Below are 13935 nucleotides of genomic sequence, written 5' to 3' on the forward strand. Positions count from 1 at the left end.
ACCGATAATGAAGCACTTTTGATGTGAAGTCAGGGTTATAATGTAAAAATGAACACAGCCAATTTGTGCGTAGCAAGGAACATATGAACAAGCGGACAGGAATATGCCATTCAGCCCTTTGAGCCCGCTCCGCCATTCAACAAGATCATGGCTGATCCTCAATGCCAATTTCCCATGCTGTCCCCATATCTTTTAATATTAGTATCTAGAAACCTATTTATTTCTGTCTTGAATATTTTCACTGATTGAGCTTCCTTCTGTGATAGAGAATTCCAAAGATTCACCACTCTGAGGAAAGAAATTCGCAGCTCAGTCTTAAATGGTTTGCCCCTTTTTCTGAGATTGTGTCACCCTTGTTCTAGGCTCTTAGCAACGGGAGCCATCCTTTCTGCATAGAACATATTTAGCCCCTGAAGAATTTAAAGTTTCAATGAGCTCACCTCTCATTCTTCTAAATGCTAGAGAATACATACTCAGACTTCTCAACCTCCCCTCATAGGACAATCCCGCCATCCCAGGAATTGATCTGGTGAACCTCTGCTGCAGTCCCCCTATGACAAGTATATCCTTCTTCAGGTAAGGGGACCAAAATTATACATCATACCCCAGGTGCGGTTTCACCAAGGTTCTATACAACTGAAACAAGACATCTTTATTCCTGTACTCAAAACCTTTTGCAATGAAGGCCAACATACCATTTGCCTTCCAAATTGCTTGCTTCACCTACATGTTAGCTTTCAATTACTTGTGAAAGGACACCCAGATCCCTTTGGACATCAACACTTACCAACTTCTCACCATTTAAGAAATATTCTGCATCCCCATTCCTCCTACCAAAGTGGATAACCTCACTTATCCACATTACCTTCATCTGCCATATTCCTCCCACTTAAACATACTGAAATCCCCTTTGCATCATCATCATAGCACACATTCCCAAGCAAGGTCCCACAAACAGCAATGTGATGATATGCAGATCATTTGTTTGCGATGTTAATTGAGGGATTAAATATTAGCACAACCTGCTCTTCTTTAAAATAGTGCCATGGGATCTGTTCCTTCCACCACAGGGAGTCGACACCTCTGATAGGTCTGGCACCAGAGTGTCAGCAGAAATCTTGTACTTAGTACTTTGGGCTAAGACTTGAATCCACAACATTCTGACTCGGAGTCAACAGTGCTACTACTAGGTCAAGTTGGTATTCATTAGAGTTATGCGTTTCTTATTGCACTCAAATAAAATGTATGCAGAAATACACAAGTTTTTTTATTCATTTACAGGATGTGAACATCATTTCAGAGGGCATTTAGAGTCACATGCAGGCCAGACAAGGTGGGGACCGCAGTTTTCCTTCCCTAAAAGACATTAATGAACAATATAGGTTTTTACAACAATGAACAATGGTCATTAGATTCTAATCCCAGGTTTTACTGAATTCAAATTCCATCATGTACTATGGTGAGATTTAAACCTGGGTCCCCTGAACATTACCCTCGGTCTAGGGATTACTAATCCAGTGACAATACCACCATGCCACTGCCTGCCCCAATGCACAATGCAAGTTACAGTACGTCATTTGACAGTTGTCCCTGTTGGTATTTACTTTCTGTACAAGTAGATTCTCAACCTGTGGTCCAAACCACAGTTATCTACCTTGACCCATATACCTTTCTCCTCCTTTACTGAGTCAATGGAGTCGGAATGCTGACACAGCTTCTGCCTCAAGATGTGAATCGTATAGGCTCAACTGTGTGTAAAGAAATATGCTTTGCTCTCAGTTCTAAATTTGCTGCATTCAATTTTGTACGCGCTGCACTCAATCTAGATCTGCTCAACTACTGGAAATAGGAAGTGTCTATCGACCCTGTCCCATCCTTTTATAGGCTTAAACATAGCTATTAAATTGCATAATAACTTGGTTGCTATACTCTAGGGGAAAACATCATGTATTTTTTATTCATTATTTGGAAATATGTAATTTGGGGTTTGCGAAACCAATGTTCAAATTGAAAACATGAGGATCTAGCTGATGACATGTACCAGACAACCACAGCAGTATCAACAGTAATTTCTGTTAAAATATGTCATCTCCATCCATGGCTTCCAGTTCCATTGAAGGGTTGTCTGAAACATGAGCTTACTTCTGGCTTCGTACAGATATTAATTAACCATTGTGCAATTCAGCATTGTATTTCTTTACTACCATCTATAACAAAGGATTCCACATTCCGATAATTCTTTGCACCAGTACTTTTTCCTCGTCTCTTCCTTTAGGCACCTGGTTTTTAAATGGAGACATCTTTTTGTCTTCAATTTCTTTACCAATGGAAATAATCTAAGTTGACCATGCCCATGCTTAATCCATGGCAATATGTTCAATACTAAAATAATTTCTGGTTGGTGCGAACAGGGATGTGAAGGAGACAAGAGTCTTAAAATGTGGTTAGAGCTGACATTGCAAATGAAGAAAATATTATAGATTAAGAGATCATTTACTTCTTCACTGCAGTCAAACCTCAATACCTGACTCATTTTCTAGTTGGTCACTTGAGACTCGAAGAAAGGGTTGTTATCATAGAATCCCCGCAGTGCAGAAGAGGCTATTCAGCCCATCAAGTCTGCACCAACTCTCTGACAGAGTATTTTACACAGGCCCATCCACCTCGTTCTATCCCCGTGACCAACCGACCTAACCTGCATATCTTTGGACTTATGTAGCCAGGAATACAGTAAGGTATTACAAGATTTAAATTTATTTCAATCAGTCCAAGAATTAGCGCGCATATACCCACTGCAAAACTGGGTTTTACTTTACACAGAAACACGATTAGCAGCATAATTGCGAACAAACTGACAGTTCAGTATTTCATGTTAAAAGATATATAAAGCCAAGTTTTGAAATAAAGTAATATGCAACAATTTAAAATTCATACCATTGGGGTGGACAAATGATGTACACTGACTCTGTACACCAGCTGCATCCTCATTCCCAGGAAAATACCTGTGCAGCCTCCGATTCTCTTACCCTCATATAGCTTCTGGACATCACTTGCTATACCTACCTCTGAACTCTAATTTAAACAGTTCATCAATACTCCATGCTGATTACACCTACCTACATCATTGTGATCCCATCACAGAGCATTGGTCTTCAATTCCGGACTCCTTCCTAATATTGACCATCTATTTCCTATAGCCTAAGTAACTTAAGCTTTCCCTGGATCGACTGTCATGCATGTTTTGGCTGCTGGGAACCTGAGAATACCATTCTATTTCCACTTTTGCCCTTCCTTCCTTTATCTTTCCAAGATCCCTCTCTCCTACTGCTTCCTTTCATTTTTTCATTCTAGCATTTTGTCCTCTCAAATCCTAACCCCTATTCTTCAGTACTCCTCGCTATTCCTGTTCTTTTATTGCCCTCCCAAGTTTGACTCCCTTAGATAAGCTCACAACTTCCAAAGTGTCTCTCTTGGCAGCCTTCAAAGGCTCATTGAGGCATTCAGCTCTGGTTCATTATGAGCAGCAAACCCAATTGCCCATCCCACTCTGCCATCCTTTCTGCCCAGTGCTCCTGGTCATGCCGAAAGTTGCCAGTATTCTTCCTGTCCTGCTCAACCCTCACACTGCTGAACTTGTGGACATTGTCAGTGACTCAACTCGCACAAATCCCACCGTCCCCGAGCAATACATCTCCCTCTTGAGCATTCATTCATTGTGAACAGGACCCTTGCTATCAATGATTGATTACATCAGCATCATGACCTTAACAGAAACCTGGCTGGGGGGGTGATGACACCTTCCCATTTAATGCAGCCTCCCAGCCTGGCTGCATCTTCATCACTTACCCTGTCAAGACTGCCATGTGGTGCTTATCACCAGGACAGACACTGGCTCCTCTGGCACTTTCTCCCCTTTGAGCATCCCAACTTGCTCCAGTCCCCCTTGGCTCTCATTCAAAATCTTCGCCCACTTCTGCCCTTCCCTCAGCCTCAGCACTGTGAATGGCTTCTCATTCTCAATAACGAGCGGCACAGTAGCTAGCACTGCTGCCTCACAGTGCCAGGGACTCAGATTCGATTCCTGGCTTGGGTCACTGTCTGAGTGGAGTTTGCACGTTCTCCCCGTGTCTGCGTGGGTTTTCTCCGGGTGCTCTGGTTTCCTCCCATATTCTGAAAGATGCGCTGGTTAGGTGCATTAACCCGAACAGGCGCCGAACTGTGGCGACTAGGGGAATTTCACAGTAACTTCATGCAGTGTTAATGTAAGCCTTACTTGTGATTAATAATAAATAAGCTTTAAAAACTTTAAAGTTTAAAACGCCAGGCTCCATCTCAGCTTATCATGCTCGGAGATCAATACCCTCTTATACTCCATAAGCCTCTCCCTTAATGTAACTCCCAATCCATATCCACAGTCATTTGCTTGATCTTGTCAACTCGCAGGATCTTGCAAGTCCCACCTTATTGCAAATAAGGCCATCTTTGATCACTTCCTTGTATTATTGACCACCCACATTCCCCTTCCCATGCCCCACCCCTATCTCCCCCCGCCCCTCAAAATATTATCCCACAATTCCTTCACAACTGACCTGTCAAATTTTAGCTTTTCCACAGGTTGTGGACATTGCTGACTCGGCCAGCTTTTGTTGTTCATCTCAAACTGTCCTCGAGAAGGTGGTCATGAGCCATCTTTAACCACTGCAGTCCAATTAGTGTAGGTGCACCCATAGTACTGAGAGGAAGCCTTTGGTCCTCCATTCACAACATTTCTGCAACTACTGATTCACTCAATCGCACTCATCACCACCTATAACATCCTAGCCCCCAATAAAATCATCTCTGGCTGCTCCCCCTATACAGCCCCCATCTCCACTCCCTTACATGCAGGGTCACAAACCTGAAAGGATATGGTGCATCACTGGTTTAGTCATCCACTACCAGATCTGGGGCTGGACTGCTATAATTATCTGCTCTCCTCTGCTTAAACTGCTCACTCTTCCATAGAATGCAAAGATAGTGCCCAGCTCTTTTCTCTATTGCAAACCATCTCCTTAAATCCTTTTATTGGTCTCCTTCACCCTCATCGCCAACAATAAGTGCAAGGAGTTCATAAACTGCTTTGTCACCAGAGTGAGACCATCCAGTCAACTGACTCTACAGCACCCCTTCCATCCACTAGCCTATCTGACCAAACTAGCTTGAAAGTCCCTCCCTGCCCAAGCCCTGAACTCTCACCTTCCTCCAGTTTCTAGGGCAGCACGGTGGCACAGTGGTTAGCACTGCTGCCTCACAACTAGCCGTGGGTCATTGTCTGAATGGAGTTTGCACTTTCTCGGGTTTCCTCCGGGTGCTCCGGTTTCCTCCCACAATCCAAAAACATACGGGTTAGGTGGATTGGCCATGCAAAATTGTCCCTTAGTGTCCGGGGGATTAGCAGGGTAAATATGTGGGGTTACGGGAATAGGGCCTGGGTGGAATTGTAGTCAGTGCAGACTCGATGGGCTAAACGGCCTCCTTCTGCACTGTAGGGATTCTCTCCTATGTTCCGTCACACCCTTTCTGAGCCCATCAGACCCACCTCCTCTCCCTCGACCCTATTTCCACTAAACTCTGACCATCCAAATTCCTCTGCTTCCCGATATTGTAAAAGATTCTCTCTTCAGGTGTTGTACTTCACTCCTTCATATCTGCTAACATCCCTCTCCTCAAAAAAAAGCCTGGACTTCAGCATTTTTGCAAACTATCACCCCACCTCCATTCTTCCTTTCCTCTCTAAGTCCGTGAACGTTGTTGTCTTTCAAATTCATTCCCGCCTTTCCCGGAAATCCATGTTTGAATCCTTATCAGGCTTCTGCTCTACAACAGTACCAAAACTGATCTTATCAAAATCACAAATGACATCCGGTGTGACTATGACAAAGATAAACTTTTCCTCCTTTCTCTATTCAATTTTTCTTCAGACTTTGACACTGTTGCTTATACCATCCTCCTCCAATGCCTCTCTATCGTCAGCTGTGTAGGACTACACTCAGTTGCTTCCATTCCTTTCCATCTAATCACAGCAAGGGTGTAATTTGCAATGGTTTCTTCTTTTGCTCACACACCATTAACTCCGGTGTTCCCCCCACAGATCTATCTTTTGCCTCCTCCTATTATTTCACATCCACATGCTGCTCTTCGGTGACATTGCCCAAAAACACTGTTTTCACACATAAGCTAACAATCCCTAACTCTATCTCACCACCATCTCTCTCTTGAAAACTTCACTGTTGTCAAATTATCATGCTACTTGTTCAACATCCAATGTTGGATAAGCAATTTCCTCCAACTAAATACCAGGAAGACTGAAGTCAGTCTTGGGTCCTTGCTCCAAACTCCATTTCCTAGCCACCTCTCCCCAGCAACTATCTAAGACCAAACCAATCTGTTCACAACCTCGGTGTCATATTTTATCCCGAGATGAGCATATATACCCCATCACTAATACTGTCCCATATCGTCTGCTGCGGCAACCCTCAATTGCCTCTAGGCTTGGCCATTCCAACACATTCCTGGTTGATCTTCCATGTTCTACCCTACATGGATTCAGTTTATCCAAAATCTGCTGCCCGTGCCTAAGCTTACATCAAGTCCCGTTCACCTATCTGCCCTGTACACATTGATTTATATTGCCACCCAGTAAAGCAGGATCTTGATATTATAATTCTCATCCTTATTTTCAAATTTCACCATGACCTTGCCCCTCCCTGTCCTTAATTTTTCCAGCCTCACAATATCTGTGCTCATTTAATTCTGACCTCGTGAGCATACCCAATTTTAATCACTCTACCATTAGTGGCAACACCCTCACTTGCTTATGCTGTTAGCTCTGGAATTCTTTCCCTACACATTCTGCCTTACTTTAAAACATACTTCTTTGACCAAGCTTTTGGTTATCTGACCAAATGTCTCCTTACGTGGTTGGGGCCACATTTTGTTTCATATTGCTCCCATGAAGCCTTGGGACATTTCATTACATTAAAGACACTAAAAATGTCACCAGTGGCCACAGGAATCATTAAATACCTACATGCAGAGCTACTCGGGGACGGGGATTTAAAACAGGAATTTAAGGAGCTAGGGTGGAAGCTGAGAGCCAGGACAAACCATGTTGTCATCTCTGGTTTGGTGCCGGTGCCACGTGATAGCCAGTTGAGGAACAGGGAGAGAGTGCAGATAAACACGTGGCTGCAGGGATGGTGCAGGAGAGAGGGTTTCAGCTACATGGATAATTGGAACGCATTCTGTACAACAGGATGGGTTGCACCTGAACCAGAGGGGCACCAATATCCTGGGAGGGAAATTTGCTACGGCTCTTCGGGGGCGGGGGGTTAAACTAATTTGTCAGGGGGATGGGAAAACGAGCTGTAGTCCAGAAGCCAGTGTTGAGTGTAGTGAGGTACTGAGGAGGGTATCAAGGTCGCAGGAGTGTACCGGCAGACAGGAAGGTGGGTTGAAGTGTGTCTACTTCAATGCAAGGAGCATCCGAAATAAGGTAGGTGAACTTGGAATGTGGATTGGTACTTGGGACTACGATGTTGTGGCCATTATGGAGACATGGTTAGAACAGGGACTGGAATGGTTGTTGGAAGTTCCGGGGTATAGATGTTTCAGTAAGAGTAGGGAAGGTGGTAAAAGAGGTGGTGGAGTAGCATTGTTAATCAAGGATAGTTTAACGGCTGCAGAAAGGCAGTTCGAGGGGGATCTGCCTACTGAGGTAATATAGTCTGAAGTTAGAAATAGGAAAGGAGAGGTTATGTTGTTAGGAGTTGTCTATAGGCTCCCAAATAGTAATAGAGCTGTGGAGGAAGAAATTGCAAAGCAGATTATGGATAGGTGTGGAGGTCACAGGGTAGTTGTCATGGGTGACTTTAACTTTCCAAATATTGATTGGAACCTTTATAGGTCGAATAGTTTGGATGGGGCAGTTTTTGTACAGTGTGTGCAGGAGGGTTTCCTGACACAATATGTGGATAGGCCGACAAGAGGTGGGGCCACATTGGATTTGGTACTGGGTAATGAACCGGGCCCAGTGTTAGATTTGGTTGTGGGAGAGCACTTTGGAGATAGCGACCACAATTCTGTGTCTTTCGTTATTGCAATGGAGAGGGCGTACGGCAGGGCAAGGTTTATAATTGGGGGAGGAGTAATTATGATGCGATTAGGCAAGAATTAGGGAGCATAAGGTGGGAACAGAAACTGTCAGGAAAAGGCACAAATGAAAAGTGGAGTTTGTTCAAGGAACAAATACTGCGTGTCAGGCAGGGAGGAAATGGCCGAGTGAGGGAACCATGGTTCACAAAAGAGGTTGAATGTCTTGTCAAGAGGAAGAAGGAAGCGTATGTAAGGATGAGAAAACAAGGTTCAGTTGGGTCCATTGAGGGTTACAAGTTAGCAAGGAATGAGCTGAAAAAAGGGCTTAGGAGAGTTAGGGGGGGGGCATGAGAAGTCTTTGGCGGGTCGGATCAAGGAAAACCCCAAGGCCTTTTACTCTTATGTGAGGAATAAAAGAATGACCAGGGTGAGGTTAGGGCCGACCAAGGACAATAGTGGGAACTTGTGCATGGAGTCAGAAGAGATAGGAGAGGCGATGAATGAATACTTTTCTTCAGTGTTCACCAAGGAGAGGGGCCATGTTTTTGAGGATGAGTGTGTGATACAGGCTGATAGGCTGGAGGAGGCGCATGTTCTGAGGGAATATGTATTAGCAATTTTGAAAAACCTGAAGGTCGATAAGTCCCCCTGGGCCAGATGAGATATATCCTAGGATTCTTTGGGAGGCAAGGGATGAGATTGCAGAGCCTTTGGCTTTGATCTTTGGGTCCTCAGTGTCCACGGGGATAATGCCAGAGGACTGGAGAGTGGCCAGTGTTGTTCCTCTGTTCAAGAAAGGAAATAGGAATGGCCCTGGTAATTATAGGCCGGTTAGTCTTACTTCGGTGGTCGGCAAGTTAATGGAAAAGGTCCTGAGGGATAGGATTTACGACCATTTAGAAAGATGCAGCTTAATCCGGGGTAGTCAACATGGATTCGTGAAGGGCAAGTCTTGCCTCACAAATTTGAATTTTTTGAGGAGGTAACTAAGTGTGTCGATGAAGGTACAGCAGTTGATGTCATATACATGGATTTTAGTAAGGCGTTTGATAAGGTCCCCCATGGTCGGCTCATGAAGTAAGTAAGGAGGTGCGGGATAGAGGGAAATTTGGCCGATTGGATAAGTAACTGGCTATCTCATAGAAGACAGAGGGTGGTGGTGGATGGAAAATTTTCAGACTGGAGACCAGTTACCAACGGTGTACCACAAGGGTCAGTGCTGGGTCCTCTGCTATTTATGATTTTTATAAATGACTTAGAGGGCGCTGAAGGGTGGGTCAGTAAATTTGCTGATGACACCAAGATTGGTGGAGTGGTGGATGAGGTGGAGGGCTGTTGTAGGCTGCCATGAGACATTGATAGGATGCAGAGCTGCGCCGAAAAATGGCAGATGGAGTTTAACCGTGATAAGTGCGAGGTGATTCATTTTGGTGGGACAAATTTGAATGCGGATTACAGGGTCAAAGGTAGGGTTCTGAGGAATGTGGAGGAACAGAGAGATCTTGGGGTTCATATCCACAGATGTCTGAAGGTTACCACTCAAGTGGATAGAGCTGTGAAGAAGGCCTATAGTGTGTTAGCGTTTATTAACAGGGGGATTGAGTTTAAGAGCCGTGGGGTTATGCTGCAACTGTACAGGACCTTGGTGAGACTACATTTGGAATAGTGTGTGCAGTTCTGGTCACCTCACTATAAGAAGGATGTGGAAGCACTGGAAAGAGTGCAAAGGAGATTTATCAGGATGCTACCTGGTTTGGAGGGTAGGTCTTATGAGGAAAGGTTGAGGGAGCTAGGGCTTTTCTCTTTAGAGCGGAGGAGGTTGAGAGGCGACTTAATAGAGGTTTATAAGATGATGAGGGGGATAGATAGAGTGGACGTTCAGAGACTATTTCCTCGGGTGGATGTAGCTGTTACTAGGGGGCATAACTATAAGGTTCGTGGTGGAAGATATAGGAGGGATGTACGAGGTAGGTTCTTTACTCAGAGTGGTTGGGGTGTGGAATGGACTGACTGCTGTGATAGTGGAGTCGGACACTTCAGGAACTTTCAAGCGGTTATTGAATAGGCACATGGAGCACACCAGGATGATAGGGAGTGGGATAGCTTGATCTTGGTTTCGGAAAAGGTTCGGCACAACATCATGGGCTGAAGGGCCTGTTCTGTGCTGTACTGTTCTACGTTCTATGTACTCGAGACTAGTGTATTGATCAGTCTCGTTCGCTACATAATGTAGCTTTAGACATTAACTGCTCAGTTGCCAGTGATGTAAAAATTGTCACTACATTTGACCAAGCCAGGCTAAAGCTTTCAGGAGAGAGATGCTTTAAAAGAAAAGTTGCTACTTTAATTATCAGAGACCGAGGAAATACCTTAAACATTATTATTTCCTTCTCATTTTAACTTTTACAAATAACCTCGAACGTGAGAAGACGTGTGCAGGGTTTTGGTTACACAAGAGCTCACCTGCTGTTATGTGGTTTCTTACAAAAACCACAGAGTCTTTTGGGGTCCCATAAATCCGTAGTAGCAACAGGCGCAGAGTGATCCAGATCAGGTTCCTCCTTTTTAACCACCGGTAAATTATCTGGGATAAATAATGGTGGTTCATCCAATGAGAGGCTTTTGCTGCTCCTCCTCTGCCGTGGAAGAATACCCTTCTCACTTTTTCTAACTTTCAATTTATCTTTATCATCTTCATTAGAGTGCTCCACAATCCTCCCTTTGTCTTTTTCCTTTATATTGTCCACCTGTTGGGAAACTATCTTACCTGTTGAAGGGACAGGTTTGTGGCCAAAGCGAGTCACCTGTTTTGCAGGCAACTCACTCAATTTTGAAGTAGAATTAGAAGTATGCTTAGATGTCTGCACTGTTTTCTTTGACTTTTGCCCTGCAGGAGTCATTGAAGCTATCTTGCTCGCTATCTGCATTTTTGCTACTGGAGAAACAGGAGACACCTTGTTAAAATGTTGCTTTTGTGCTTGGTCAATTTTCAATTTAGCGTCCTGTCCAACCTGTGTTTTCAAGCACTTAACAATCTTGTGGGAATGATGTTCATCTGGGTCTACTGCCTTCCGTTTACTGGCTAATGGTGAAGTATGTGACTTAGATTGTTTAAGTGTTTCAGAGGACTGAATATCCAACTTAGCTTTTTTCCTATTTGAGGGAAGGAAATTTTCAGTCTGCTCTGGTTTTGGATTTTGTGCAAGTTTATGCTGGGGTTTCAATGCTGACTTCTCATGTTTTGAAGCCTGGCTCTTGGACACCACAGCATCAATTTGCTTTTCAGGGACAATTTCCTCATGGTCTGTATGCTCAGAAAGGTCCTGCATTTCTTCTTTACTGGAACCCAGCTGTTGCTCACTTGAATTATTCTGCACATTTATATCATCCTGTTTCTTGCATGCCACAGGATCACCAGAATCATCAGCTTTTTCAGATTCATTTATATCTTTGGCAACTATTTTTGGAGAAATGGGAATTTCTACTTCAGATTTGCCCTCTTGTGCCACGTTTTCAGGCTCTGGTGAAACTGTGACCTCAGCTTCAAGCTGAACTGCCTTATTATTCCCAGCATCTTCAATTAGCTCAAAAGTGTCGGAAATATTCTCTTTTATAGGACTGCTAGCATCGTTATGTGTGGTTTCTTTATTTGACTGCATGTCAAGGTCTTCTTTTGCTTCTACATAATTTACAGAAGTATTTAATTCAGAGGATATTGGAAATTCTTCATCCAACGGCCTTTGCAGATTTTCTTCTAGTTTTGGCTGACAGTCTTCCTCCTTGTTTATATGTGATGTAGTTTCCGTACTTGGTACCCCAGGATCCAATTCAACTGGCTTCTCTTTCTGTTCATTAATAACGTTAGCATCCACAATTGCTATTCTTTCATTCAGTTGTATATTCTGTTCTTTTGCTACATTCTCCTTTAATTCCTCTTCAGCTGCAATGGTATTCCCATGAGGAAGTTCACATACATTTTTGTGAGGATCAACATCTACTGTTATAGTATCTTCAGCCATTCCATCTGGATTTGCACCAATTAATGATTCTGCAGAATGCCGTGATTCCAGTGCAGACTTAACTGGACTGTGGTCTGTGACTGCTGCTTGCTCATCGCCACAATCCACAATTTTTTGCACATCAACGTTTTCGATTGTAGACACCTGAGCAGTTTCAGTTAACAATTCTGCTGAACATTGAGATTCCACAGTAGGTTCAACTGGATTTTGGCTGACTGATATAACTTGCACCTCAACACAATGGAGATCATTTGCAACGTCCACTACTGTATCTGGAAGGACCTTTTCTGTCCCTATAGCAATTAACTGTTCTGTAGAACATTGCGATTCTGATGAAGACTCAATGGCTTTCGGCTCCACTGATTCTACCATAGTACATTTATGATTTCCACAAGTTAGTTCAAGTGTATGTTCAGGTTTGTTGCATGTTTCCATTGATCTCAGTTCAGGGCTTTTTGAATCTACAGGTTCAGACTGTACAATATCACAAGGAGTTTCTGCACTGCTTTGTGCATTTTCCGATACATTCTGCTGCTGCTGTGATTTGCCCTTTCCACCAGGTTTTTGTGGGCTTTGTTTCTCATGCCTATCTAGCAGTTTTGCTGAACTTGCTCCAATTGAGACATATTTTACCTGCTCCTTCCTTTTTGCAAGAGCTAAATTTGTTGGACTGGGTCGTTTGGCTATGGTACTGTTGCGTAGACTTCGAATTGGTTCTTCAAAAGAAAGAAAGAATTATTATCAATAACTTTAAACACTTGAAAAACATGCATTTTAGCTTTAAACACCCAACACCAGTGTTTCATAATGCTACAAACATGATGTTTATATTTTCAAAAATCATTGAACCTTACAGCACAAGAAGCCACTCAGTTTATACCAGATAAACAAATTCTATTTGTTTTACCTCAAGTCTTTTGAAGTGAGATGATACTTTACATCAGAATTCATGAATTGGCACACAAAACTTAAAATTTACATTTTCTATTAAATCAATTACTTGAAATTAAATTTAACCTGTCCAAAGAAAAGCAGTTCCAACTTCATTGTGCAAGAATTAGGAGCTCCAGATTTTCCATTAAGCACAAACCCTTTAATTTTTTTTCAGATCAACAGATCTTCACGTCTCTGGCACTTTAGAATTAATCTTACCCCTTGAAAATACTACAACTTCAAAATAACCATTCCTTTTATTTTAAACCACAAAGCACCCATTTAAAGGCTTAATATCAGTCGTATTAGTTAAATAAACATTACTATAAAAATAAGCATAGCATTTTTTTCTAGATGTACAATTTACATTTTTGAGTGCCTCCCAATAAATCAGCACATACGCCCGAAGAGCAGATGAGGCATACAGTCTATCTAGAAGGCACTCAGATTTTTGATAGTTATTACATGTTTAGTTAGTTGATCTCAGCAAGGCAGTGGAAATAAATGTCACATTAAGAATGGGAAGTAAAATTGGACAGGATTCCCATTTCTGATCACTAACCACTGTGCAAGTGAGCTGAAAGCAGATGGATGCTAAATGAGGACATGATCAGGCTCAGCACTAGTAAATCTTGTGACCAAATATCCTGCAGACAGTCAACATTGATGCTCAGCCTGGACTTTAAAGGTGGCCACTTGGACAGGGTCGCAGATGGAAGAGGGTCCACATTTCAGCAATTTCAAGACAGTAGAAAGTTAGCAAGAAAAATGTATGGCAATTTAGGATAAAATACAAAACCAATGGTTTTAGACGATTTAACACGGATGTAAAGTTAAGTCTTTTAAATTT

General features: G+C 42.8%; 1 protein-coding gene across 3 annotated transcripts in view; it reads right to left on the bottom strand.

Moving 5' to 3' along the window:
• phf3 (PHD finger protein 3) overlaps positions 1-13935 on the bottom strand; it is a 152828-nt gene that overhangs the window by 95620 nt on the left and 43273 nt on the right. For all 3 annotated transcript variants that reach the window (XM_078213310.1, XM_078213309.1, XM_078213308.1), the window contains one exon: positions 10597-12868. In XM_078213310.1, the coding sequence (XP_078069436.1) occupies positions 10597-12868 (2272 nt within the window). The remainder of the gene's footprint in view (positions 1-10596; positions 12869-13935) is intronic.

Source organism: Mustelus asterias, chromosome 5, assembly GCF_964213995.1.
Source record: "Mustelus asterias chromosome 5, sMusAst1.hap1.1, whole genome shotgun sequence".
In the NCBI taxonomy this organism is placed as follows: Eukaryota; Metazoa; Chordata; class Chondrichthyes; order Carcharhiniformes; family Triakidae; genus Mustelus; species Mustelus asterias.